This window comes from Calonectris borealis, chromosome 2 (assembly GCF_964195595.1).
Source record: "Calonectris borealis chromosome 2, bCalBor7.hap1.2, whole genome shotgun sequence".
Taxonomy (NCBI): domain Eukaryota; kingdom Metazoa; phylum Chordata; class Aves; order Procellariiformes; family Procellariidae; genus Calonectris; species Calonectris borealis.
The window spans coordinates 164,898,320-164,922,698 of NC_134313.1; the positions used below are offsets into that span (position 1 = coordinate 164,898,320).

General features: G+C 42.5%; 1 protein-coding gene across 4 annotated transcripts in view; it reads right to left on the reverse strand.

Moving 5' to 3' along the window:
- The window catches only part of SCN5A (sodium voltage-gated channel alpha subunit 5), a 173,758-nt gene that overhangs the window by 103,366 nt on the left and 46,013 nt on the right, over positions 1-24,379 (reverse strand). For 3 of the 4 annotated variants that reach the window (XM_075144250.1, XM_075144249.1, XM_075144251.1), the window contains exons 8-11: positions 17,272-17,413; positions 15,488-15,685; positions 11,386-11,568; positions 8,589-8,990 (exon numbers count right to left, since the gene is read on the reverse strand). In XM_075144250.1, coding sequence (XP_075000351.1) covers positions 8,589-8,990; positions 11,386-11,568; positions 15,488-15,685; positions 17,272-17,413 — 925 coding nt within the window. Of the gene's footprint in view, positions 1-8,588; positions 8,991-11,385; positions 11,569-15,487; positions 15,686-17,271; positions 17,414-24,379 lie in introns of those variants that run through there. The other variant, XM_075144252.1, reaches the window with a different exon arrangement.

Consider the following 24,379-nt stretch of genomic DNA (forward strand, 5'->3'; position numbering starts at 1 on the left):
CAAGAAAAACCTAAAAAAAAAAAAAAAACAACACCCAAAGAACTAAAATACCAGAAAAACAGAACTCCCAAACTGTCTTTAATTAATGTTTCATTTTAAATTAGTTTTATGCTTTTTGAAGGCTTGGGTTTCTGAAGTCCGCCAGAAACACTGGACTGCGGAGACACACTGTATTAAATACTTTATATTGTCAGCTCACAGGAGCAAGATGTTAAGACTTTTATTATTACAAGCTCCCACTTCATACGGAGACAAATCCTGCTTGCTTTACTCCTCCAGCTCTCCCACAGGTAGAAGAAAACGTGGTGGTTAAGGTGTAAGGATCTGGGAAAGCCAAGTTCAACGCCATTCTCTGTCTCAGACCTCCTGGTCAAGACACTCAGTCTCCCAAAATAAATGTTTTAAAAGCCCCCGTCCTACTCCTCCAAGAATACAGACTATGAGCTCCGAGATACCATGAAAGCAAGAGAGATGCACTGTAGATAGATGGGTCCTGACGGCTCTTGCAATGTAGCTCAAGGAAATGTGAAAGGAGAAGAGATTCCTATGAAGATGGAAACCTCTGGTTTATACAGATGTTAGAGTAGCTGCTTTTGCTTCTCCATAATCAAATGAGCTACAGGAATTGGATTAAGTCTTCTGGATTTTCTCTCATCACTTGGGTCTGAACTGACCCTAACCACCCCGAGCAGCACCCAGGATGCCAACCAAGACCTGCCATGGGCAGCAGCTTTGCAGCTCTGCTGTCTGTGCCTGGGACATGCACCCAGAGGGACTCAGAATCCCTCCTCTTGGCCATTTCTCTATCAAAACTGCTCTTCAAGAAAGGCAATTCCATGAGAACGGCAGGAGAAAAACGCTGAAGCTCTATGAGCTGTCTTTCTGGAGCGTGACCTCTTCAGGGCAGGGGACATCCCCTTGTCAGGTGGTTGCAAAGGACAAAGCCACTTGGCCACGGGTTGACACTGAAAATAGCCAGGATACTGGTCCCAGGTCACTTCAAAGTACTGCAGTTAAAAATACCAATCACTGCAAGACCAGAGAAGAGTAAGGACTTTTAAAGCAAGCACATAAAATACTAGCCAAGCCAGGAAAGCAGTAATGCTTCAAAATGGCTTTTTTTTTTTTTTAATAAAATGTTCTCTTTTGTTAAAACAATTGGCTCATTGTCCATTGAGTCACTGACGCAGTCATCTCAAAAGGAGAGGTGTAATCAGAACCTATTCAAAGAGATTCCTACTTGTGCATAACATAACAAGAAAACATTCTATCCTTGGCTTAGGAGCTGGGGAAACCAGGAACGGTATTTCAGATACATTAGTTCGCTTGATTCCCTTCACCTCAAAAACATCCAATAAAAAACAAAGAAACAACAGATGTTTTGTTAATGAAGAAAGCATGTACAAAATTGCATAATCATTCGCACCAATTTGGAGTACCGAACAAATACATGGGACTGAAAAGAAATAACTAGACAAGGACATAAAAACCAAATTTCTCAGTAGAATAAACTAAAAAAGTAAAAGCAAAGAAAAAGGAAAAAAAAACCCCAAACAAATGCCCAGCTCTTCCAGTTCCCTCTGTCTGTAGAATGAACCATAGGAAAACCTCAAATTTCAAATTCCTCTGGGTCGTCTAACTCTCTTTAAACTGTACTATCCCATCTGACCCAAAGCTCAGCACATACCAGTAGCATGCCTTTAGACAACCTCATCCCCAGAAGTACCAGTTTTCTGACTGTCAGGAAAGATACTATATTCCTATTCATGCATGCAGAAGTGCGTGCAGAAGTTATGGGTTGGCGGCCTTTATCTGAAAGCCACCTTTTACTCACAGGTGCAAAGAGAATTCACTGCAGAGGTAAAAAGTCAAAGGAAAAACATTCAGAGATTCATTCTTCCTATTTTTTGATTCAGCTAAACCAGGGTAAATGAAAAGTCCAAGTTAAACAGGTTTGGCATATCCTCCATAAAAAAAAAAAGCAAGGAAATGACTTTTTCTCTAGTTTGATGTGATATTCTCAACCCAACAAGTTTTTTACGTCACTCTATTTTTCTTTCCAGCCCAGCATCCTCAATCCTGCCACCTGCGTCATGAGAAGCGGTCCCCAAGACTTCAGGAGTCCTGCTGGAGTCAAGGGGACTGTTTGCAATGTGCCATCCTCCGCCTGCAAAGGGGTATTTCTGAAGGAGACGTGTGCATGGCTCCTTCTTTCCTTCATCTCTGGCGGGGCGAGGTGGTGCAATTTGCTGCTGGCTTGTGTTCACAGCACATGCTACCGCGCGTGACAGCCGCCCACCCGCCCAGCTGCCTGTGCCCCCGCCGGAGGGCAGAGCCCGAAGCCCGCTGCTCCCTGCCAGCTGCTCGGCAGCGGGCACACAGCGGAGCTTCATCCCCAGAGCCAGAACACGGTGGCTGGCAGGCAATGTTGGGATGTAAGGAATACTCCTGTGCTCTTGCAGGAGGACGTGGTCTCTTTACCAATAGAGCAGTAAATCTATCACGTAGTCGGCTTGCAATTTATTATAAAGCATTTTTTCCAGGAAAGAAAGTTTCCATCCAGGTGAATTGCTTAAAATTATTGAAGTTACTTAGGGAAGTTTATGAGCTTTTGTTCTTTGTAAAGAATAGATATGTGAGGTGGGGTTTTTTTATTATTTATTTTAGAAGAGAGTTAGCTAATAGTCACGCAAGGAACTGGCAGGTTTTGCACTCTGAGATAGAGAGCAGTTCCAGGAACTGGACAAACAAGGCAGCACAGAGGCTATGATCATTACAAAGAGAATGTACAGAGGCACAGTTGTTCATTGTACTTATATTTCTATAGAAATTAAGCAAAAATAAGAACAGTCCCTACAGTTATGCAAGGAGTCTCCTTAGGATCCAGATGAGAAATCACAATGGAGTTAAACACAGGCACCTCCAGCAGGACAAGATTATTTGTGTTGCTCCCTGATTGACTGGAAATGTTTCTCCTTTGGATTAGCTAAATTCTGTAGGGACAAATATACTATTCAGTAATTTACATGTAAATGAGGATGCATAACATTGCAGAATTATTTTCTTCAGAGTGCCTACAGTTCTGAGTTATGTCAAAACTGTTATGTGAAGATGGGCTTATACATTGCAGAATTTTAAAGATCACATTTGGGAACTGGGACAGGTTTAATTTTCCTTGTACAGTAAAAATCTTTTCAAGCATAAAAAGAGGTGGACAGGCCACACCATGAACAATGGACCCAGTAAGGCACTAGCACAAATATTTAATGAGATTGAAGGTGATCATAATAGCACACAGCATTAAAAAGAAGGCATTTAATTTTGTGGATACCTGATTATTTAAAGAGATGCACTGTGAACTGGAGCAGCTTGCAATATTTGTGTCAAATCTGAATGATTTACGCTTAGGATGTGCTAAAGCAAAGTTTGAAATGAGGAGAAACTAGAGCCACAGCGACAACTCTCTGGGCAACAGTGGCAGAGGGCTAGCTAGCTTTCATCCAAATGACTTATTGGTGGCAATTTTTTGATGACTTATTTTGTTGACCTTTTTCTGAACATGGAAACTGCTAACGCTTTGCCTTTTCACCAGTCCCACGGCAAAGCAAAAGGGGGAAGAAAGAAATTTTATCTTGAGGCGGTTTTAGGGTCAACAATAAAACCTCAAACCAATGTGGTCAGCAAAACAGTTTTATGCTTAGTGAGAACAAAAGCCAAGGTCTTTTTTTTTTTTTTATGAAAAAGACAAAAAAAGTTTATCTGAATATAAGCTTCTAAATCCTTAGTTCGGCACCTCGGTAAGCAGCCTGGCCTTTCTTAAGGGCTCATTCCCCGGTAGTTTTCACTCCTGTCAAGCTAGCAATACTTGGCATTTCTAGTTTCCCAAAAGAAAAAAAAATATGTGCAACCAAGAGGAAATTCAGGAAAGGTTGTATGTGCAAGAGGGAGACCCCAGGTAGCTCCAACCTCCACCTCGCTCCTCATCCCAAAGCCATGTCATGGGTGGCCCTGCTCTGCTGCTGGGCTGATGGGAAGCCCCCGTGAGTGAGTGAGAACGAAGCAATGGAGACCACCAGCTAACAGCCAGCTGCCCATTTGCAAACAACCACCTCCTCAGTCCCATGTCCATTTCTCTGCCACTTCTAATCTCCAAAATAATTGGAATGTCAGGCTAAACCAAAAAACCCCTGTGACATCCCTGCAGAGTTACAGAAAGGGCTCCAGTTGACTTTAGGAGGCAAGAAGGGATGCTGCCATATGTATTTTTTAACCCTCAAGAAATTCTTGAAAACCACGGGTGACATCTTACTCATCCTCATCAGATCCCATGGATAAATTGAGCTCCAGAGAACAGCTCATTAATTTAATCCAATTCTGTTCAAACAGATCAACACCTTGTTGACCTCTTAAATAACTAAGAAACACAAAGACACAACAGAGCAATACATAGCTACAAATAAATACCACAAGAATGCACAGAAACTTTAGTTTGTAGTGTGCCCTGAAGTTAGTTACTTCTCTAAAAAAGGTGAAAGCCCAAACTCCCAGCCCAGCAATCAGCAGGAGCATAAAAACGTATCATTTTTCAAACCTCTCAGCCTCAGGACAAGCAAAAAAAAAAAAAAATAGGACTTCAAGCATAGTCACCAGGTCCTGCTGGCATCTTATTTACACTAGGGTAAGTTTGATGAAATCAGCAGCTGCACCACTTGAAGAAAGCTGGTAGGAGAACAGGACCAGCCCCAATTCAGTCCTCTGCAGGACAGATCAGAGATTTCCAGGAGAGCGACTAGGACTTACCATGGGGTTCTTGGGACAAGCTCCCTGCACCCCTCAGACTTGAACGCCTATTGCTTTTCACATCCAGGCGAAGACTGCCTGACCCAGAGCCACCTTTGTGGAGGGTGTTTGCAGATCTTACTTTCATATTGCACTACTTTGCTCTTCATACGACCTCAGTGGGCTTCCTAGCTTGAACACTGCAGTGTAACCCTCTGTGCTGCCAAGGGCAGCTCCCCAGCAACGCTGCCACCACTCTTTGCGGGTGCTCTTATGTGGCATGGGAACATCAACCAGTGTAGCAAAGTGTGCAGAGACACATGGGATTCCTGCAGAGGAGAAGATGTCCCTCTTCTTAGTCAGGCTGTGCAATGAAAGGTGACTGCATGGACAGATTCCATTCTGCATGGACCATGCCGTCCGTGGCCAGCAAGCCTGCTGACCAGTCAGACTATCCCAGCTGACAAGACTGATGGGCCTAAGCATCATCCATTGAGATTATTTGAAATCTCTCCTGTTTCACCAGCTGTATTTAGGGATTAGGGGGAGGAGATGGAAAGTGGAAGCACACTTGGTTTCTCAGAGCAGCATACTCACAACCCTCCACGCCAAGCAGTCAGGGCCATCTGAAGAGCATTTGAAACTGGCTTTTTTAGCTTACATGCTCTTCTTCAGCCAAGAGTCGGGAGACCACTCTTCTGAGTCACCAGCCTGAATAGTGGGATAATCTGCTGCAGCCACCTCTCTCATGGGACAGGGAACAAGCAGCATGGGTACCTTCATGTCAGCTCAGCTGCCACCCACAGCCATTGCCGTGGGCTGGGACAGGGGGTAGCAGTTGCAGTAACACAAAGGCATGAAGGTTGTTCATCGTGGTCCCAACTACTTTGCCTGGGGTAAAATCTTCAGGCTGTATGTTGCTAAAACTAAAATGTGAGGCTAAAATTCTCAAAAGTGGCTAGTGACTTTTTGTGCTTTTCCTGAGAAACTTTAGGAGGGCCCAGTTTGAAATCATCTGCTGAAACTATGGTCTACTTAAGCGCTGCAGGTTGGAAACTCAAAACCAGAGATGGTCAGATCTTGTTTGATGTTTGCCTTTTAAATCAGAAGGGCTTTTCCAAGCTTTCCCCAAACCAGAATTCAGCGGTCTCCCCCCTCAGTAGCAATCAGACAGGTCTGTGTTATGCTCATCTGATACTACTGAGCATCACAGAGGGACCTAAACAAATATGTCTTCAAAACCTAATGCTGTAAAACATGTTTTGCCAGCTCCATCACCTCAGATGTTGCATTTACGTCAGTGAAGCCACCCTTGCACCTCAAGAAGCTGCAAGTCAGGGCTTAATGCATATTACAGTGATGGCTTTTCATGGACTGGTCCTTTGTTTCTTGTTCAGGGAAGATCAACGGATAGTACAAGTGGATCCCTTTTTCACCATGGGCTTAGACTCGTACAAAATAAATAACAACAGCAGGGTCAGTGGGGTTAATGAGGTAACTTCAACTTCACGCTGCAACATCTTTCTTTTGCCTCCCCAAAACATATCAAGAGACTATAAAAAGAAGCCAGAACTGCTAACAAAGAACAAACTCAATTTCAAATTTTAACAAGAAAAAGGCAAAAATAATCAAACACAAAGCTCAGAAGCATGTTGATTTATTTCTGAGCATGCTGAGGTGTTGGATTTGCTATTTCCTTTTGCCTGTGCTCCACAGCTGAGGCTGCACGTTTGTGCCCAGCGCTTATGGTTCCCGCAGCGAATACATCTGTACAGCAATGGGCTTCTTGCCAATTAGCTTTTAACTCCAGCTCACATTTTCTGGATAGATTAGATACCAAACCTGCTTTGCAGAAGACACAACATCCTTCACATTGCATCACTGAATGAGCATCTGTTACTATAGTGCCTGGGTGTTATTTCCTAGATGACCAGGGAACTGCCAAGCGAGATCACCCACCCGGGCCATTTAATTTTCAACACGCATTTTTTTTAAAAGGCAGGAAGCTGGCAAATGAAAAGAAATGCCAGCAGAGCTCAAAGCCTCCCTGTCACCTCAGGGCCCAATCCTGTAAAATACCAATATTTCCTGTGAAAGGTTGAGTGCTCTCATGCTTTGTTAAGCTTTTTCTGACAGCTGGGAGAGCCTCAGCACCCGCAGAGCTGCTTTCCTTACAGACAAAAGGGGGACATCCACTGCTCATCTGCTGAAGCCTTTCTATTTTGGTTCAGATTTTTTTTTCAAACAGATGCATAAACTCTTTCTTCCGCAGTTCCTTTAATGCACAGCTTTTTTTGCACCAAGCTAAGTCCAATAAAACTCCACTATCTACAAATAGCGTTTCTATTGCTCAACTGCCTAGAGACTGCTCTCAGGACAGGTCTTACTTGTCTGCAGAGAGTAAAAATGGGAGTACCAAAGTCCTAAATGAGCGAAGGTGTGAACATCTGAAAAAGCAGCAACAGCCTCAAAACTGTCAACAAAACAGATAATTCTCACAACACCCAGTTTCCCACACGCAGCACAGCCCCTCCTCTCACATACAGTGTGAGAGTCTATTTGCAGGACTACAGGGAATGCCTGGATAGGTGAGGAAAAAAATTCAATCCAAAGCTTAAAAGGGAAGAAGCTGCCTGGCTCTAGACAAAAAAAAAAGCAAGCTACTTCTCAATTTACTGATAATCTGACACCATGGCTGGGATCCATCTCACTCGCCTTTCTCCTCGGGAAATACCTTGCCTAATACATGTTAGGATCACATTTGCTTATTTCCCCACTAATGTAAGCCGTTTTTGGCACCTTGTTACTCTGAGTGGGTTTCATCTCACCTGACTTGAGACATGGGCAATATAGAGTTATTCACCTTGGGCTCCCCTTGTAGTTAAAATGAACAGAAAGAGGCACTTTTAGGGCGAGAGATTATTCTGACCCATTTTAGATCTCTAAGACGAAATAAATCCTGCCCACACTGACCGTAGCGACTAGACCTCCATTGCTTTAAAGACTGTTGAGAGTAATGAGCTCCAATGTAGATTATCTACATTAAAAGAGATAAATTCCGTATCAAACTGGCAACCTGTCCAAATTGTCCTGCCTGTCTAGCAGCTATTTCCAAAACACCATCTCATGGTTTTCCAAGTGAATTCCTGCTTGGGTCCTAATGGTATCAGTCTTAATAGTTTTATTTACAACCTTATTAAATATTTTGCAGCAGTGGTGCTTTGCAAGAAAGATCCTGGCAATCTGGAAAAGGCTTGAAGTCTGCTGATCATCTGCTCATCTTTCCTGGGTGTTATTTGAACTGGATGCTAAACCCTTCTGGGAACTACCTTTGGACTGTAAGAACAGCCCTCCACAAGTAGCTATACAGAAGACCAGAGGTTAGATGCAAACAGATAGCAACCAGTGGGAGAAAACGCAGGCTCAAGATGGTAAGACTCACACTGAATCACTTTAAAAACATCATTTTCTAGCCACTGGACAATGTCAGATATTCAAATGTCGAAAGAAACCAACTTAAAAAACGTCCCTACAAGAAAAGAAAATTCATATCAAACCCAAGATTCAGGTATTTGCCTCCAGCCAGCTCTGAAGAGTAAGTCTCACCAGAAGTCATGAACCTCTCTTACGCAGGACTAGACGCCCGTTGCTGTTGGAGTTAGCCCGTTGTCTTCCCACCCTGCCTCGGATGCTGGGTCTGGGTTCCTCACTGCAGACTGCATATCGCGTAAATCAATTACAGCAAACTCCAACGACATTTAGAAGGAAACAAGAGCGTGAATCACATACAAAAGTTATAAAGTACTCACCAGGTCGCCTGTCCCAGGTTTTTCCATAATAACTGGGGGGAGCAGTAACCCTGCAGGAGAAGTAGGGTCTGGGTTGAGTGCCCCGGTGCCTCCTCCTATCAGGGAAACCACACCATTGCAATCCACTGAGCTGTTCCTTTTGCCCGTCTGGGTGTAGTTGGGAGTAGTAGGGTGAGAACTACGGCTCACTTGACTTTGCACGCTCGGACGCCTCCCAGATCTTGGAATTAAGAGAGAGCCCCGGTGGCTTTCATTTTCCCCAGCAGTGCTGATCTCATCATCGGCAAAATCTGTTTCGGAGCCAGTGTCTCTGCCACGGAGTCGGAAACTGAATATGCTTCCGTGGCTGGTTCTGCGCTTCACCAAGTTTGCACTGGGACCATAACTAATGCCAAGGAGAGTCTAGAAACCCCCAGAAAGGAAAAAGGGGAAAGAGAAACAACATTTTGCAACATGTTTTCAGGAGCGAGGAAGGTCTGGGGAGAGCAGTAAGTTCCATTTTAAATCAAGTGCTTCAGAGAAAGACTTAATTACATGTATTCAACCTTTGCAAAGTTAAGAGGTTGAGCAGTCATTCCTAGCCATTAGGTATTTGTCTAATACTTGACAGTAAAGACGTACTGAAATAGGAAGGGTCAAGGTGGCATTCGCCTCATAGCGTGATACTTCCTTTACTTCTACTCTCCCCCCCGTCTGATAAGTGCCAAAGGACCTGGGAAGGCAGCACTAGGAGCGGAAGATAGGAGCAGGGAAGGGGATCCAGCTCCAGTTTACCACATTATCACACATCTTCATGACAGCTAGGGAAGGAACGTTGCAGTGGGAGAAGAAGAGATAAAGAAATAGGGCAGGAAATGAACTGCAGGGAAAATGAGAAGAAGAGGGAAGAAGAAGAAGCAGAATACGACGGAAGAAGGTGATAAAGGAAAAAAAAAACCAAACAAGAGCAAGAAGAGGGATATGGCTTATTAGTTTGTAGAATGATTACCCCAATGCACATGGGTGCTTTAAGGGGTAGGTAACCTCAGTACACAGCAGTCTCCCTCACACCCAAATATCAGCCTTGACGATCCACTCTGACGTCAGCTAGTCAGAGTGCAACTCCGACAGAGCATCAGCAAGATGTAGCCAAGCACTAATCACACCTAAACCCTTGCAGAGTAAAAGGGATGTTCAGAAAATGCATAAGAAATTCAAGTCTATCCCTTTCCCTCGTATCTGAAGAGGAAATTATTGGAATAAGAGCATTTAGGCAGAACACACTTTATGGCCTGTACTGAATATTCAGCTTCTTCAGAACTTTCTCATGAGCCAAGCATATATGAAGAGAGGTCAGATCTCCACAGCATCCACAAACCAGACAAACCAAATGAAGCCTGTTTCTTTTCGCACCGTAGCTCACACCACCGAGTTACGTAATGATGCTATTTTGTGACACTGGTACAAGGAAGAGTACAAAAACCAGGCCCCTTCTAACTAAAAACAACCCATTTGGATTGCTACCAAATTTTAACTGGTCAAAAATCCATGCCTGGCTTTCCATGGCACAGTCATTGAGACTGATTTCTGATGGCAACACACTTCCAGCTGCTCAGATTGCATCTGAATGATGACTCAGCCTTACTCCCTCCAACCATGCCAGACACAGCCTTACAGAGAAGATTTACTATGAGCTTTGAAATGTGTCTCCCATGTTTCTCATGCATATGACATCCAGGGGCGAAAAGTGAAAACAAGAAACATTAATCTAAGAAACAAACTGGCAATGCACAGCTCCAATCCACGGTCATTCTGGTACGTGGTGTCTTGAAACCCATCCAGAATGAAGCTAAAGGGCAATTCTAGCTTTAACAAAGGTGTAATCTGTAACGCAACCCACTCAACCAATGAGACCACAACAAAAACTATTCGATTAAAAAATGCATGTCATTTACTGAAATCCAGCTCTGTGTAAATTTTGTGAGCTGGGGAGTCATTAATTGGTCACATTTACTTACACCACTTACATGTTTTCGATGAGCTTTTTATGGCTGCCAAATATCCCTAAATTCACTGACAACAAAATAGAAAAAGACTTAGCCCATTACATGGCTATTCAAAAAACCAAAATAAACTGATTTAAACTTTGCCCTCAGTTAAACAAAGACAAATTATCTGAAACTATTTATGATCATTTGATACATAGAGCATATGCAAATTCATATTCATGCATGTCAGTAACATTTATATAAAACCCTATTTAACAACAGTCTCACCCTATTTTTTTCCCTGCAATAGAAAGTAGAAACAAGTGCCACAAAGTTTTGACTTGAAGGCAACTAGCAAAGGAATATAAAAATGTTACTCATGTCTTTGTATAGCATTTAAAAAGCCCTCAGAGACAAGTTTGCTCCTTTTCTCCTCCACTCTTTTTTTCTTTTTAAAGCTTTTGTAGGTTTCTTCTAAGAATTTTTTTATCTCTAGTAGGGATAGGATAGATATAATCAGATGAATGAAATTAAAGTAAGAAAATAAACCAGATTGTGGGTAATCTTGACGCAAAAAAAAAGTAAAAAAAAATCTGAAATAAAATAGATTAGTAAGAATGTTTAATGGGCATTTTTAATTCATTTTGAAAATACAGTGGTAATATGTTTCCTTCCACTGTTCAAACACAGACTGTCTGCAGGTCAGTTATGATATTAAATATCTGATTCTTCTTTACAGCTGAAAGTTTCAGTTTTAATTGCCTGTTCAGGGCCTGGCCTATCCAGCAAAGTGCAGTGTGAAATAAGTGACATTTCAGACCATGGCTTACCATTCTCCTCTGACCATCGTCATAGTCACACTTGGGATTCCTTTGGTCTTCTCCATACTCTTCTGCCCCCAAAGATTTCTTTTTCTTTCGCCTATTTCTTCTTTCCTTGGCATTTTTGGATGCTAAAGGTGACATTTCCAATGAACTAAGTGACATTGAATCAATACCTTTAGCAGCTAGTGCCTAAAACAGAAGATGGTAGAAGGTGTAAAATTTATTACTTGCGTTAAGGATCTCAGTGAGAACTAATAATTACTCTGCTCAGCAATTATTCTTCATTTTAAGTTCTAAGGTTGTATAGGAGATAAATTAAAAATTTCAGGTGGTCATTAATCATAAAACTATCTCACATGGCTGGAACCGATCTTAACCTGTTTCTAACCTCTACATTTAGCCATAGGAAAATAAACAACAAGCGAGACAGGTTCCTAGTACACATGCATGTCCGCCACCCAGATCCTATGACAGAGCATTAGGAATGGCTGCATAAAATAATGTGATTTATGTAGAGCTCACACAGAAGATCCTTGGACATTTCACGAGAGGAACAGCCTGTGTGCACACACCTGCAGGTGTACACTGTGCAAACATCTCTGGAGTAACACTTCTGATGCCAGTCAAAAAAAAATCTCAAGCTGGGGAACCTCAGATTAAACCCCCCCTGGACTTCAGCCCCTTGAACTGGGAGGGCTGGGCAGGAAGGCAGCCAAGCTGGCTGCTAGAATTTTTCCTCCCCTATCACAGAGGGATGCTAGGGACAGCAGGTAATTCAGCTGGCACGTTTTTGTAAGCTCTTATCCCAAGCAGCAGCGCAGGCAGCTATGATGAGAGATGCAAAGAGAAAACCGTGGGCTTAACTGGAGATAAGGTGGACTTTGCTTCGCCGTGTGCTTCGGTGCTGTGCTGGCTATCTGGTGGGATCGCTGCAGGAGCTGACTGATAACAGACCAACTGCTAGAAACCCAGCAGAAGCCGAACGCGAAAGCCTGAGCACACAAAGCCACAGCCTTGGAAGCAAATGAGCAGCCAGGAGGAAGAATCGATAGGTGCAGGGAGGAAGCCGCAGCCCACGCCAGCGCACTGGGTCCCCATCCCTGGTGCGGGCGGGAGGAGCGAGGGGGCTCTGAGCACAAAGCACGAGGTCGGGTTTGGAAGTGCCGGCGTCTCAGCGGTGGCCACATCAGTGGCCTGGAGACAAGCCCATTTGCAGAGCCCCCAGCTGAAATACAGAAAGCCAGTGAATTACAAAAAAAAAACAAAAAGAAAAAGCCTCTCAGGTTCTCAAGAACCAGAGAAACGGATGAATCCTCAGTGCTATTGTCTGTAAGTCACTAGAATCAAACAGGCAATCAGCTCTCCGCAGCAAAATGCTCCCTTCCTCCCACAGGCATCAGTCCAAGGAAAGTGAAGGCACTTAACAGTCGTGTAAAGAATCAATCATGTATTTCAAGGAGCAGCGGTAGCTCTATCAAGCTGAGAGCACAACAAAACTTAATTCCTGTGGGAAATATCTTTCATGAGCAAGCTGCTTAGAGCAGAGAGGAGGAGGGCTCAGACACCGGTCTAAGCTGTTGGTTTTTTTTTTTTTTTTGAATCAATTGATTTAATTGCTATGCTGAAGTGCTTTCTCTTCATAAAGATTCAGCAAGTCTTTTGGTGTTAAGTTCAGGTTTAGGAATGTGTTAGACCAATTGTGTAAATTGACTGATAGTCCCCAAGCAGGCCTATCAATTATATTTGTGCTGTCTTTATACTGCATAGTGTAAAAGCTGGTCTAAAGAGTTTCAGTTTTCCTTTCTGATTGCCCTCATATTTTATTAATCTAGAAAATATTGTAGGCTGTGCTGCTAAGCGTGCTGTACTCTTACTGCAAAATAAGCTAATTTTCAGTTTATTAGCATTTTCTTACCTATTGCTTGCGTTGAAATGCTTCTGCCCTGCGTACCTTTTTCAATTGTTCAGAAAGGATTTGGAGGAAATTCTCAGGGCATGGACGACATCCCCATGTCCTGTCTATCTACCCTTTCTGGTTGGGTTCCCATGGCTGGATCATGTCCTGCCCCTCAGGCATTGCAAGCCATAGCCCGCTGTGATAACTCCCAGGGCAGGGAAAGAGTTTGGGACCAGGCATGTCTGGCAATGACGGGTGGTGGCTGAAGGATGGGAGAAAAGCTTAGCTCACACAAGCTGACATGGGGATTACGCAGCCCTATCTCTAGACTATCCTATCTCAAGTCCTATCTCTAGGACTCTTGCCTCAAGGCAAGAACTTAGTGGTATGGTGAGAAAGTCAAAACCAAGAACTTGATAAAGGCTTGGAGAGCAAGATTAAAACTGAGTAGCTCTGACTGGGGTGAGACACCTGAGAAGGACATCTGAAAGCTAAATGGTGTGGCAGACCACTCAATTCACTTCCCTGTGCCTCTTCTTCCAGATGTTTAATTTGAGAGGTTGGGGGCTGATCTGCAGAATTACTGAGCTTCACTAAGGAACATGATGGACCCCAATTGCTCTACTCCTAAGTTTCCTTTCCATAAAATTGGGATAATTCTCCAGGAGTATTGCAAATACAAATGAGTATTTTTGAAGCACACAGAGTCTGAGCAGTGACAAGAGGCACTGAAAAATCTCTGAGGATGTTAGTCATTTTGTCTTTGAATGCCTAAGTCAGGAAGTCTGGTTCAGCTGGCCTAAGGCTACAGAACAAATGATGAGAAAGCGAAGAGCTGCTCTTGAGTCATGCACTGTCCACCCTTTGTACTGAGCAGAGAACAGGAAAAATGAGATGTGGTCAGCTGAAGAAAAGACTATGTTATGAAGCATACAGATAAATGGGAACAATTTATGTTTTCACGAGCAACCTTCGTTTTGACACATCCTGACTTTCATGACTTAATGTTCCTATTTTGTGTACATACAGGCTTAACTGAAATCAAAGCCTTCAAAAGAAAATTCTTAAATATCTTTAATTATAGCTGGGGCTACCAAAGTTGACTGTTATTAGGAAGAGCTCAGCTGGAGTCAAAACACATGAAAATTTATATAAAATAGGTACGAGCTGGAGCTCAGCTTGCTGCCTTAGGTTATGGCAGAAAGTTACTCTGTTCAAAGTGCCTGTATATGGACTAAATTGCATTTACCTATTACTTAAACCATCAAAGAGGATCTTTAAAAGGACTTAAATGATGTATAAGCCTCTACTAGGACTTTGTCAAGGGTGAATTGCGTTTTCTATTTTTTTTCAAAGGATTTAAATGGGTTTTGGATTAGGCCCTGAAGCCATATGTACCCAAAAGAAAATTATGTATATTAGTTTATATTGTGTATCAAGGATTTATTTCTCTGCACTACAGTGCTACGTGTTATTTCAGACTAATTTTCCTATTGTCTTCTTGTTCACAGCACCTAAAATGTTCTCTTCAGCTGCTTAATAAAGGCTTTCTACCCCACACAAACCACAGGCAAATTAACTAGTGCTATTAAGGCTATATGGCTACATCCACCGTTTGGCCTCCCTGTTTTGTTTAAGCTTATGACGTGACATTAAATCCATATCCTCTGTATAATTTGCAAAGTTTAACCTCAAGATCTGCCTGTTTACCTTTTCAGGAATGAAGTCGTATGTGCTTTGAACAGGTTATCCTACATCTTTATCTTCATTATCGGACAGTTGGATATTCATGGCAGTTTGAATGAGACAGTGAGGAAATGAACATGAGCTAAAGTGATGGTGGAAGAAGGTTCAGCTGGGGCTATAGCTGAGCTACCAAAATAGCTGTTCTCAAATCTGTGCCCAAATGCAGATGCAGTTATACCATCCCTAAAATGTCTTATATGCCAACCAATATAAATTCCTCTGCTGGTACAGTTAAACCGATACAACTCTGGATATGTAAACCCTAAATGGCTCCAACCCTAGCAGGAAGAGCCATCCTTTTTTCTTTTAGAAAGGATTGTAATAACTCTGTCCAGGACAATAAACGTTAAGCTGCTTTCAAGCAAACTCTGACTTCGGTTATCGCATAAATGTAAGAGAATGTGAATCTCAAGGTAACATTTGTTCAAGTTACCCAAGCTTAAACATGTCACATAGTTTACTGACCTCCTGCTCTTTCTTTAACATCTCCATGGCTTCCCGAAACTTTCTTTCCTTCTCCTCTGTTTCAGCAATAGTGGCTTGGTTCTGCTCTTCATACGCCATGGCCACAACAGCCAGAATCAGGTTGACCAGATAAAATGAGCCCAGAAAGATGACCAGCATAAAAAAAAGCATGTAGATCTTCCCAGCAGATCTGAGAGTCTGTAAGCACGAAACTAAAATCACTAACGCTTGTTTACAATGCTTTTTAAAAGAAAACAAAAAACTTTATTAATTTTTTTAAAAACTTAGATTTACAATATAATTGAATTCAGCCTTTGTTACTAGCCCAAACAGAATCCTCCTGATGACAAACAATAACCACATGCAGGGAAATAACCTTCTCATCAATAAATTTTTATACCTTATTCAAAAATTATGTGCCTTGCAGTAGAATTCATTTTTAAAAGAATGCTTTCCTCCTTTACCAAATATCTCTGCTGTTTTTCTTTGAGAATAGATAATAATAATAATAGATAACCAGCTGCAGTGAAAGCTTCCCCCACATAGCTCAATCTATTTTTGTCCAGCACATAGACACTTTCCAAGCAGGATTCATGTTGTATCCCTTCAGATGTCTACAGTCTAGGTCCTTTACCGTCAGTGGGGAGAAAAAGATACTTTTAGGGTGCAACTCATCTGAATGTTATTTAGACATCTGCCTCAGGATAAGAAGAACCAAACCTTGGGCGCCGTTGACTGTATTGCCTGGTTCTTCACCAGATTTATAGGCGTAACTGGAGTTTATGGTAACAGGCTGAGCTTATATTACAGATAAGTCCCATGGTCAATGACTTGATGCTAGTGACAGAAACCACTGTGTGATATTATAAGGTCAAATAATAAAAGGGAGCGATGTTCACCCTTATTTGCCCTGACAGTTTCAGCCTTCCAGAGTTGTACATGCAGCTCTGTGCCAAGTAAGCGAATACAGTCATTTAAGGAATCTTCAATTTAATTGTTTTACATTTTCCTGAAATGAAATTGTATAACTGGCTGCATGGGAAGCTGAAATCCCCAGTACTTTTAAAGATGTCTACTACTATTACTTCAGAGTAGTATCTGTCAGCACTAACTCCCTTGATTTCCTTACGAGTATGCTTCAGTTTTGGCAATTTTGAGATGCAGAAGTAAATCTTCAGTGGTTTCATGGACAGAGTATGTAATTCAGTACCAAACTATCACATGTAGCTCTTCATTTAAGGAAATGCATGCTAAAATAAGCATTTACTAGCAGGCCATCTTGCACACATGACTGTAAGTTGACTATAAGTTGTCCATGGTGACAAGTTTGCAGCAGGGAAAGGTACCAGGTAGTCTTGCCATCCGGTGAATTTGTGTTCATTGTCTTTCTCTAGTCCTGACATGTTTCGCTAGTCCTTTTTTGAGCTGACCTCAAAAGATTAGTTCATGTTACACCAGACACCAAAAAAATCATTAAGTGGTGACATGGTGATCTTTCTTAAGTGGTGAACTTTATTCAGATTCAGGTGAATTACCCATTCAAAGTGTCTTTCAGTACCGATTTTACCCCCTTTCCCCAAACACCCAGCCTAATGTCTCCTGGTATCATCACTCCTAAGAAACAAAACTAATTGTAACAAATGATGACCCTTGTCCACAACACACACAGGACAGTTTACCTAATAACCAGCAATTCTTTCTTGTCTTTAATTATTGGATGTCCAACTGTAACAAGATGATGTGTTTATTTTATATTTTTTAACAACAATAAAACAACCTCATACCTGTTGATAAAGACGTTCCCAATAATCTTGAGTCATAAGACGGAACAAAGAGAGAAAGGCCCAGCCAAAAGTATCAAAGCTTGTGTAACCATGGTCAGGATTTTCCCCAGCCTTTAGACATATATATCCCTCAGGGCACGTGCTGCAAAACATGAAAGACAATACATGAAATGCATCATAGATGGCCTCAGCATGGAGAAACTGATTTCCAAAGGAACATATTGGATGGCCTTGGTTAAGAGCATGGATCCTCGATGGTAAATTCCTTCACTGGGTGAAAACACAGGAAACAGGTGGATGCTAACTTCACAATACCAAAGATCTTTGCCATCTTATTTTTCCTTTGAAAGGATAAAATGGAAATTGGTAACCATAGCACGAGCTGCAATGGCAAATGAGCACCTAGCACTTCAGATGTTTGGAACAGACAGGAATTAGGTGCCTAAGCAGGGCTTTAGTGCTTAAATATGATTTCTCTTGGCACTTCTTCCTAAATAAGAATCATAAACTTGGTGTCTCCTGTTACAGTTGTGGGTAATGCTGTGATGGTGAACTTGTTTGTCTGGTTACATAGTCTGACAGTGGCGGGATGGCATCAGCGTGTGCCACCTGAGCACCTTCCTGACTGCTTACTATGCCTGACCTTGCACTCACCCCCTGCAAGGACTAAATCTTTAATCTAAGAAACCCAGCCCTTTGTTCCACTCACCGCTGTAGTCTGGGGTCATGACATTTTTTCTGTTTCTGCCAGGAAAATGTTTTCCTTGTGTGTCTTGTAGATTCATGTATTAAATGGCATGCAGATAGCATGAATTTCACTGGCTCTCATTAAACTTTGAGACTCTTTACAAGTCATTTTCTAATCCCGTATTCCAGAAGAGAAAAAGAATGCTCTCAGTGGTACTATGTAAGCACTGAATTGCATCAGCAAGTGAAACACAAGGTAGAAGAGATCCTGGTCAAGGAGCCACCCTCTCTCCCAGAACAGTGCAATATGGTTACTCCAAAGACCTCACACCTCTTGCATATCACAAGCCGCCTTCCAAACATCAGCAACTGAAGACATAGAGTAATATGCAAAGGCTTACTGCTGTATGTAACATAGGAAGAGAATATGAGATCAAGGACGTTGCCAGTGTCCTGGAGCCCTACAAGTTTCTGGGAATTTGTTAAGTGGGAACCATCTAACTATCTGGAGAAGCATATCTCAGCAGAACTTGCAGTAATGCCAGCTCTCTCTGTTCTCCTTATGCTTCAGATAGAGATGAACCTGGTACAATGCGGTGCAAATTCTAGTGACAGAACTAGGGATGGTTGGAACAAGATGGATTGTGAAAGCACTTTTTCAGAGATCAGAGACGTGGAGAGAGACCAACTTCCAGGCAGTGTTTTGATAACAGAGCAATAACCTCTGTCCTGGTAGATGGTGAGCTTGATCTTCTGCCTGTCAGATGGAGGAATCAAGGTTTTCTGAACCGCCTTCGCACAGGATGATTATTGTAATATCCAGCCATCTTAGACCCATCACCATCATGTAGAGTGTGTCCAATGTGTACAGCTTTTAACTTTTTTTTTCTCCCAGCAAAAACCCAGAGTGTTTCAATCACTTTTACCAAAGCAGAATATTGCCACAAATTGAAATGCAAAGCAGTACTATAAATAAATGTAATTTTTAAAATGCCACCCAAAAACCAAATTGACTCCTGAGAAAGCAGAGTATGTCTCAGTATGAAAATCAAGGATGGGCTTTTTTTAAATATCAATTTTATACTGATATAAATCAAACCTCTACAGCACAGGATAGCAACTCTCTATATTGCATGTCAAGATGAGAATACATTGCTATAGGTTTTGAAGTTATACAAATCTATGCTGTCAGCCACCAACATTAGACATTCAACACTTAAGAAGCTTAATTTAATATCATTAGTCAAGCACAAATTTTTAAGTAAGTCTGCTTTGAATGCTGAAAAAAGGAGTGCTGAAGCATTGCAAAATGTGTGCATATCCTGGTTTGCAGTAGTCTTCAGAAAAAGCAATAAAAAATGAAAAAGAACAGTTGATGTTTAATGAAATAAATGTAACACACAAATGAGAATATAAGAAGTGATTCTGTCACCTTAGGTAGAGCCAAGTTAGTTTATATCAGTTGAGAATTTAGATAATAGTAACTATATCTAACAAAGAAAGAAAAAGAGAGACACTCCTAATTTTTTTCCCTGCCAGCCTAGAAATGCCTCCTTCTAGATCTTTCCTACTTTGACTACCTATTGTTTCCTGGTGAGAGCCACATTTGAATAAAAATTACAGTAACATTACTGAGTTAGGAGAGAATAAAATGCAGAAATCTCAGCTATTTTCCCCTACAATATGCAGATGCACACTGAATTTCTCTTGTATATCCACGTCCTTTTTTGAGGCAGCCTTTTCGCTAAATCTCCTCTCTCCCAAAGGCAGCATCTGCTGTCACTCTCTGCCACAGGGGCATAAGATTTCTGCCTATGATCTTCAGTGCCCGTGACGTGCTGCTGACACTGCTCAAGAGCTCTGAGAAATGGATCCTCTGGGTTCCTGAGAAGGAAACCCCTTCCGCTCGCTTGCGCTAAGACAATCCTTTCCAGACAGGACATGAAAATTTTTGTAAGGCTCATTCCTTTTGCCATGAGAAAATGACTGCACTCACACACCGTGCTTGGCTGGAAACTGAGAGATCATGTCCAGAGGTGGACAGACTTTCCTTAGTCTTCCGTGAAAGACCAATCCCAAGTGGCTCCATTGAGCTGGTCTCATCGCTCATATTTTAACGTTATGGCTAAAACATCTGAATACAGCTGTGAGAAACTTGCTGGTGATTACTTTAATGGTGAACTTAAGCCTAAACAGGGCGCTTGGTTGGAAATTAGGTTTCATTTAGAATAAGTTGCCTAAAATCTTACGCAAAATGGAAATTTTGCCAGTAATTTCAATATGAGAGAGAGAGGCTTTCCTTTTAATCTCTTCACCATTTTGAACAAGAGAGTCTGAAAGAAAGGAGATATTAGGAACATTGCACTTTGCTGTATTTTCATAGGAACCTCTTGGCACCATGAGATTAGAGGCTACAAAGTCACTCAGGTTCACTGCCAATGTTGCTTCCTGGGGAAACTCTGTTTTGATGCAGAAGAACATTAGAGCAACTGCTCAAAGCGCTTTACCACAACTGCTTGGAAAGCCCTAGGACATGGAGACGCAACTCCACTGACTGTGAAAGTGAGCAATGGTACCTCAGATGAAGATTTTCTGTTTATAACACAGTTAGTATTTTTTCATGTTTCATTCTGCCTTTATGTGTTTCTAAAACCTTTTCCACTCCGCAGTAGATTGCTGGTGTGAAAAGATCTGTCTGATTCCGCAGTGTACGTGGTTCTCTAATATTATGTTCAGGTGTAAGAGCATTCAAACGAGGTGTCTTCAGCACGAAAAGCATGAACTCCAGCTCAAAAATGCTATTAATGTTAGCTCACATCCTTCTTATGGAGACACGTGAGACAAAATATCCTACTTTTCAACTCCTCATTCTTGCTCGCCCTCTTTCGTAGCCGACAGAAGCGATAACCCATGGGGTATGGGAACGCGTTAAAAACACTGAGAGAAAAACAAAATGCTGCTGTATAATATTAAGCCTTCCCCTTCGGATTTTTTAGCAAACTCTTTAGCTTCTTTTACCTCAGGGAAGCATTTCACAGGATTGCGCTCTCCTCTGATGCACAGGGATGGGCAACAACAACAAGCTACATAAATATAACATCCTCCACAGAAGCCTCACAGGATGCTGTTCAATTGATCACAATAAAATTAGTGTCATTGATTCAGAAAAGTTAAAAGCATCAGTCTACCTACCTGTCCATCAGGCTGTAATCACCATTGTAAGCTGGCATTGGTACAGGAAATTAAAGAAATACGAAACAGCTTTGTTTTAAATAACGCAGGTTGGGAATGCCAGAGAGTTGTAGCTGAGGGGCATAATTACAAAATGCTCTGGCTCAAGAGTTTAATCTAGGCAAACCAAGTAACCTACTGATCCAGGCTGTAGTAGCCAATAGGGTTGTGCAATAAAAGAAGATTTGTAAAACAACCGCGTGCTGGATTGTAACATTCAGACCCTGAAAATACAGGGAGGGTTGTCCATGTGTTACCAGGAGTTAGCATCAAAATAAGCCACGATATCTGTAGCTTTCATTTGGTTCAGGTTGCAAAGGCACACTATGGCTTTCTACACCGAATTGCTTATGAAAGAAGCCCTAACGGGAGATAAAGTGCACACCACAAACACACCAAAGATTAAAAACCCAAAACCATATTGTGGTAAGGGCCCCTTAGTGTTTCTGCTTAGGTCACAGCTTAAGCCCAAGAATGCAGAAACCAAGCTGAAATGTTTACAGGTGATGTCTTTGACTCATGGCTAATTCCAGAGGAATGGAAACCACCCTGGTGAGCACGGTGGGGTCTCAAAGCCTGGCAGTAAGAGCTGGAAGGACAGACAGTGCCCATGGCCTCCAAGGGTTGTTGATGGGCACAGTAGAGTCCTCCTCGCCCTGACTCTTCATGCTTAAGTCCTCAGACCACAAAGCAGAGGCTTAGATCTCCTTTAGGTCCCAGGCCTGAGTGCTTTTCTCTGCACTTCCCATGTTTTCTCACTTCCCTTCGCCTTGAGGGAGAAGACCAGCAGCCAAACAAGGACTGCATACTGTGCAGTGGTTGGGGGGGAACAGATAAAGATCCTTACACTAACATTTACTCCTACCTGACAAGAAGAAACTACCCTTTTTGAAACACAGCAATTTTTTTTATTTTAAATGGATGCTGTAAAGGCGACTGGGCAGGTAGGAGAAAGGGGCTGAAAGGCAGCAACACCCCAGCCAAAGTCAGGCGTTGCTGTAGGCAGGTGCTCGGTCTGCCTGAAAGTCACAGGTCGCTCTCCTTCCCCTGCTCTTTCTTGGTTTGTTGTATTAAAGGCTAATCATGGTTAGAGGGTCTGACTTACAATTCCCCATTAATTACCATCTAAGAGTCCACAACTGGCTCACAGAGGCACACTTCACATTGGACTAGGAGCCCCCAGCAGCTCTCACTCCAGGCATCAGAGAGAATTTGAAGGGCATTTTTTAAAGCAAGGGGTGCCAATGGTTTGAAAGGAAGGAAATGCAAGCAAATCCAACCAAACGTTACAGAAAAAAAAAAAATAATAAAAAAGGAGAGCTCGGAATAAAGAGCAACATCAACCAGATGCTGAAACTGGAGGAGCACAGGGAAGGAGGTGCCCACGAGCAGGCTTGCCCACGGGCTCAGCGCACCCACTGACCTGTGCGTGCCACTGACTTGCATCCACAAAAAAAGTTTCAGACTCCCCCACGGGCTACTTGTTCAGGCAGATGGAAAACCATCGGTTTCAGCCTGAGACATCAGACCCCTCTATGCACACATGCAAGCAGCGAGAGGAAGAACTCCCTCTGCTGCAGTGTAGCTTTTCTAGACTTCATGCTGCAGCAGGGCAAGCAAACGCTCATTTCTTCTCACTCAATCCAGTGGCCAGACACCAGATCTTCTGCCTAACCCATCAAACAAAATGTAGGGCAATAATTTCTCATCATAAACATAATGATAGATTACTGCTTAATGAAGACTGTAGCCCATAGTCAGTCTGCTTCTCTCTTGTGGTTGATGAGCTTATTACAGCTTTGACTATGAGGTAATATTACCCATCCTTAAGAATTGAGTGGATTTGGATTTAATCCCTACTGCTGCTGTTTAACCAGAGACATGATCTTCCAAATACACAACTGATCCCTAGGAGTGGGGACTGTTATTGTTGCCCGTAAGCCCGTATAATACATAAAGTCATGCCCATGGCCCCTGCAGCATCTTTCAGGTCATATACTTGCTTTCTGTTTTTTCTCATACTCAAACGAGAGGCTTTCTCACCATGAGCAAACCATCCTCATTCATGTGTCACTGTAACCAACACAGAGTAGATGGAAAAGGTTATGTGATTTACATCAGAATCTAGTTAAATTCATTTAAGGTATGCTGTACAGCCTGAAGGTTTGTAATAATTCATTAATTCACTATAATTCATAATAATAAATCATAATAATTCATTAATATTGCTTACAAATCTGAGGTGTAATTACATTATTAGCTCTAGTAGTTTAAACAACACACTTCATTCTTTCCAAAACACCCTCGCTTTGCTGACATTTGAAGAAGTCACACTTGGGATCTGTATCCCTTTCCTCACTCCACCAGCCCTTCCAGCCTTTCCCACCCATCAGCCACCTGTACCCCATCAGACTGAATTTGGCGCGTATTACGCACACACCAGTCCCACCAGGCACATGCCAAAGCTCCCCAGGAGCCCATCCCCTGTGATGGACCTATTCATGCAGCAAGTTAAACAGACATTGCCAGACCATAACCTGCCTGACAAAGTTGGCTAGTCCAGAGATCACCAGCAACTGGTTGTTCCGCCTGACCTTACCCATTCCGGTCGCCCCCCAGGAGTACATATATGCAACTAAGCCACCTGAGCACCATCTTCACCCCAACCCATCCACGGATTGCACTTCTGAAATGCAAACCCTCCAAGCCAAGGGGGCTCTTCTCACCCTACTTGTCCAGCATCCAACACAACATGGCCTGAATCTGGGGCCTTCTTATATTGAGAAAACAAGTAATAACAATAACAATAATAATAATAATAATAATAATAATAATAATAATACACATTTAAGTTCAGGCAACTCAGAGCTGCAGCGGTCCTAATTGCCAGCGGCAGAATAAAAGAACCGACTGGGTACATTATTCTCTGGTTCAGTTCCCCAATTTCCAGCGCAGCTGGGGTTGTGTTACTGGGCACTGTTTGTAGACAGGGCACTAAGAGCTGTGGGAGAGCATGCTGTTTGACATGTTCTTCTGGTGGCCATACACACCGTTTCAGGCTCTCTGCCTGCCAAGGGCTGGGCGAGAGCTGCAGCGCTGGGCTGTGCAAGGCAAAGGAGCGTTGGTGGAAGCACCTGAGAGCAGCGCTGCTCCTCAGGAGGGTGCATGTTTCTTCTCTGCCCTTGAGGGG